General features: G+C 45.5%; 1 protein-coding gene across 1 annotated transcript; it reads right to left on the bottom strand.

Moving 5' to 3' along the window:
- Nucleotides 1–865: 865 nt before the first annotated feature.
- On the bottom strand, nucleotides 866–3265 carry LOC133891332 (L-type lectin-domain containing receptor kinase SIT2-like). Its single transcript, XM_062332050.1, has one exon. The coding sequence runs from the start codon at nucleotides 3092–3094 to the stop codon at nucleotides 1070–1072; it is 2025 nt and encodes a 674-aa protein (XP_062188034.1). The 5' UTR covers nucleotides 3095–3265; the 3' UTR covers nucleotides 866–1069.
- Between the last annotated feature and the right edge of the window lie 1529 nt (nucleotides 3266–4794).

The following is a 4794-nucleotide window of genomic DNA, read 5'->3' as shown; positions in this document are numbered from 1 at the left end:
TTATTAAATGACTTCAAAAATGTAGGAAAAATTCTTACTCATTCTATGGAGTATTTATATCCTAATTTTTTTATAGGTGAAATAAAGTATAATTGACCCACAAAAGGATAGTGTTTAAAGCTGAATAAAACCATTTTTTTGCATGCTGATTATACTTTATTCCACTCCACACCAAACTGATTTAGGTTCTAAATACTCATATGTGCAACAAGATTTTTTTCATGAATTGTTTGAAGTCATTTACAACTTTTCAAAATTTCAAAAGCATACCTCAATTTAAAAAAAAAATAGTAAATGACTTCAAACATACCTCAAGTTCATTTAATTTTTTGTTTGAATTTGATTGCTTTTTATCATAAATCATATATATCTTTGTAGTTGGTAAATAAATTTGACTAGTTATGTTTTAGGCTTAAATGTAATTTTAGAAGAAATAAATAGTAGCTTAATCACTGTAGTTAATACATAAATGCATAATAATCAGGTTTAAATACTAGGTAGTAGTTGATAATAACCTTCAGCTAGGGAGATTAATTATGGCTCTTTGCACATGTAAAATACCCACATAGACATTGGGTAGAGTTGGTGTCGAACTTTTGTAACCCGATATCCTCGTAAATATAAGAGGACAATTATTGCAACCGTCATGATGATATAGTGATAGACTTGCAGGGAGTTCGAAGGGACATCGGGTTGTAGATGTTGCAACTGTAGGAAGGAGCACCTGTAATCTTAGTCAATAAACATCGCGTCTTCAGTGTTGTCTACAAAATTGAATGGTTTGTCTGGAACTCTGGATACATCCAAGTCACGGCGCGGGCTCTAACAAATCGCACATCAATTCTCAAAGTTAATTCAGTGCCCAGGAAATAATGGACTTCACAAAACACCAAGCAACTTACAAAATGATAAAACCATTACATTTTCCATGGATTTACAAGAGTGAACCCCACGTGTGGATTTACAAGTGAGCAAATACACCATACATATCTTATTGCACCACAACCAAGAAGAACAGCTACCAAAGTGGCCTTACTCATACACTTCAAGATACGATCTACATACTTCGTCATCTTCCAACTGAGATGCCGGCTGTCATCGTGCTCATGCTAGTCGCCGACCATGGATACTGCAGGACGGACTGGTCGAACGACCCTTCGTTTTGCATCAGGCTCAGCAAGCTCATGCTCGCCGGCGTCAGCTCTGGTAGCGGCGTGTCTCCGTCGAGGTACTGCATGACTTGCCTCATGGTAGGCCTTTCACTTGGGAACGGGTGCGAGCACATTAATCCAAGCGTCAGCACCAGGCATGCCTCGTCGGCGTTGTAGTGTCCTTGCAGCCTCGAATCCACTGTCTCGGCGAGTGCACCTCTGCGCCAGTACTGGAGCACCCGGTCGACCAACATCTTCCGGCCGTGCTGCACGCTGTTGATGACCGGCTGCCGGCCGCAGGTGACCTCGAGGAGGAACGTGCCGAAGGCGTAGACATCTGTGAGAGGGGACGCCTTGCCTGTGCGTGCGAGCTCGGGGGCGATATACCCCATGGTGCCAACCACATGCGTGGTCTGTAGGCTGGTGCCATGGTCGTACAACCTCGCGAGGCCAAAATCACCCAAGTGCGCGACCATTCCACCGTCGAGGAGCACGTTGCTTGCTTTGATGTCTCGGTGGATGACGACCTGCTCCCACTTCTCATGGAGATAGAACAACCCAGAGGCCACATCTTTGATAATCTGAAACCTTTGAGCCCATTCTAGTATAGGTTTGTCCTCTTCACCATACAGATACTTATCGAGGCTACCATTTGGCATATAATCATATACCAAAAGAAGCTCACCCTTCCTTCGACAATAACCAAGTAACTGCACGAGGTTGCGATGGCGCAGGTGACCAATGCTGACAACTTCAGAGATGAACTCCTTTATCCCCTGGTTTGAATCATGGGCCACCCTCTTCACTGCAACCTCTAATTTAGACTTGGGAAGCACTCCTTTGTACACCTTACCAAACCCTCCTACGCCGAGTATGTTCTTGTTCTTGAATCCTTCCGTCGCATGGAACAGATCCCTGTACGAGAACCGGTGTGGCCCGAACTCGACCTCCCAATCTTCCCTTAACTCAGCATATGTCAGCTGCCTTCGCACGATTAGGATAACTGCAACGCATGTAGCCAAAATTAACGTTGAAGCGGCTATCGGTAATGCAATCTGCAAGATCTTTGACAGAGCTGTCTTATGGCCGGAGTTTGGCAGCTTTGGCATCCTGTTGAAATCAATGGCCGGAGCAGGTCCGTTCATGGCGAAGCTCCAGGCGAGCACACAGTGCCACGATTTGATCGGTCCAGTCGCAGCAGAGAAACCAACAAATGCTTGCTCAGTGATCACAGTTGAGAGGTCAGAGATTTTTGAGAGCAAAGGCTTTGATGGCTTGGCCACTCCCATGGGGGCCAAAGTGACATCGATTTGTTTGGCCTTCGCATCATAGTCTACCCACAACTGCATGGCCTCGCCGCTAATGAGGCTCAAGTTCTTGAACATACCGTCCTTGTCGTCGTAGAAGGCAGCAGCGTGAGATTGCAAGGAGTAGAGGCTGGCGACGTGGATACCGACATGGTTGTTGTCGATGTCTCCCAGCTCCAGGTTGTCGACGGTGTCGAGCTCGACAGCGAAGGTGTGGTTGGTGGCGGTGCTGTTGAGGAAGCCCAAGTACTGAGAAGCCGACGCCGCGTCCGAGAAGTTTGTCCTCGGGGCGACGAGGAAGGCCATGCCGTCGCTACTAATGGCGCCGGGGTAGTCGGAGACGATGGCGAAGACGAAGGTGGCCGAGAAGGACTGCATCGTGCCATTGGGCGACTCCTTGAACTGAAATGGAGTCCGGAAAAACGCGTGGCCTTCGATATTCTCCTCGTTGTTCGTCAGCTCAAGGAGTCCTTGGGGGGTGACCGTGGCCGTGCCGTCGAGGGCGAGGTTGTTGGCACCGGCGAAGCCGGAGAAGACAAAGTGCTCGTCGCCGGCGGCGCAGAAGCACGGAAGGCCGAGGCTAAAGCAGAGGAGGAGGAAGGGCACAAGGAAGCAGGACACGGGACGATGCTCCATTTCGGGACTGTAAGGATTCAACAAAGGCGAGTTCACAGGCTATTCATTTGGGCCGAATTGAGTACTATGGATTAGGTTTTATTATACCCTACCGAGTACGTTTTTATTGTTGATTTACTGTGGCAGGCCATTGCAACTTGCACGCCACGAGTAGATCGATGACCGACGACTAGCATCTATCGGTCGATTTACAACTTGTAGTCCTTCTGTCTCGTTCTTCACATGCGGTCCTCATCTGAATTTACTGGATATATTGTAGTTACATGCCAAGAACTGTCTTTTAATTGGTTCTGTCTTGCTGTTTTTGTCTTTTTTTCCCGTGTGTCCTTGCAAAGCATCTCCGAGTTTAATTTATCCTAAGTTCTCTCCAAATTAAAGGTTCATAGTACTTGGTTAGTTGGAGCTTACAGAAAGAAATGGCTCTAGCTAGGAAATAGGGCGAAGCCCTAGGTATCAAATATCAATTGGGTGCATAATATTCTGGTACCTTTTTAGTTTGTTTGATCCAGGGGTTCGCTGGTATGTCGCTGCTTCATCTACCATCAATACAAAAGAATTTTGTTCAACTAAACTTTCCATAAGAAAACTTGATCATAGCTTGATTCTGGACCACACTGGTATGACTGCAGTATGACTGTAGTATTACTGTAGAAGGAAGACTCTGTCATGGTTGATCAGTAAGAAGCTGAATTTGAACGGGAGACTCCAATTCCAAGACTGGTAATATGAGCAACCAACATGGTTGGTATATGCGACATGCGATGTGATTCGAGAATCGTTGAATATATGGATCTGATGTTGAAACTTTTCTGCATCCGGTCCTGTCCTTACAATCAGCAGATGCCTGTTCTTGACCTGTGAGTAAAACCTAGCGAGTTGTGTCAGTTCATACACGTTTTGTAAAGGAAAAATTGCATGTACGCATGCACGATTTGACTAGCATCGCCGAGGTTACACCGGGGATGAGGGAAGGTTACAATGGTTAGTCTTTGGGTCTTTTTCAGGAATGCATGGGTCGTTGTCACAGTCGTTCTAGCAAGACCTACAGAAGTTACAGGGGTTGCGGTCCTCTCGCATCAGTTTTCCTTTATCATCTGTGCAGTTTCCCTGACAAAGCTGATGTTCCAAACATACCTTGCAAGAGAGTAGCTATACATGTCATTGGAGTAAAGAGGGAAGTCTTTTTTACATGAAACCGATCGACCGTGTTTCGAACGGCATGCATAAGATATAGACACTATGAGTCGCACAGCAAATGATAATACAAAATACAACTCTTTCGAGCCTGACTGGGCTGGTAGCGAGGTCCCATTTGGATCGACGTATGATCACTAGTTTCTTTCTGCAAACCATTTTTAATTATCACGTTTATTGCGAGGACCTTTCTTCTCCGGTTCTGCAGTCAGTAGGAGTAGATAATTAAGCAGTCACGATCGTTTAATTAATTTGGAGATGCCGTCAAATGGCGTGCTTAGCTTGCTTAAAGGTTTGAAGGGTTGCCCGTTGACGCTGCTGTCCTGCGCGCAGTCAGTTTCACCTTGGGACCTACCGGGATGGTAACTTGGAATTGATCCTTGCCTGCTTGGCTGCTATGGAGTACTTCCTTTGTTCTTTTTTTTTTATTTAGTATGTTTTTAGCTTTCTATGATCTTCAAGATGTCAGTTTGACCGTTCTTACTTTTTATATCTCATATCAATAA

The sequence above is a fragment of the Phragmites australis genome, chromosome 14 (assembly GCF_958298935.1).
Source record: "Phragmites australis chromosome 14, lpPhrAust1.1, whole genome shotgun sequence".
Taxonomy (NCBI): domain Eukaryota; kingdom Viridiplantae; phylum Streptophyta; class Magnoliopsida; order Poales; family Poaceae; genus Phragmites; species Phragmites australis.
Note: the sequence above shows the minus strand (reverse complement) of the source record. Positions and strands in the feature narration are given on the sequence as shown.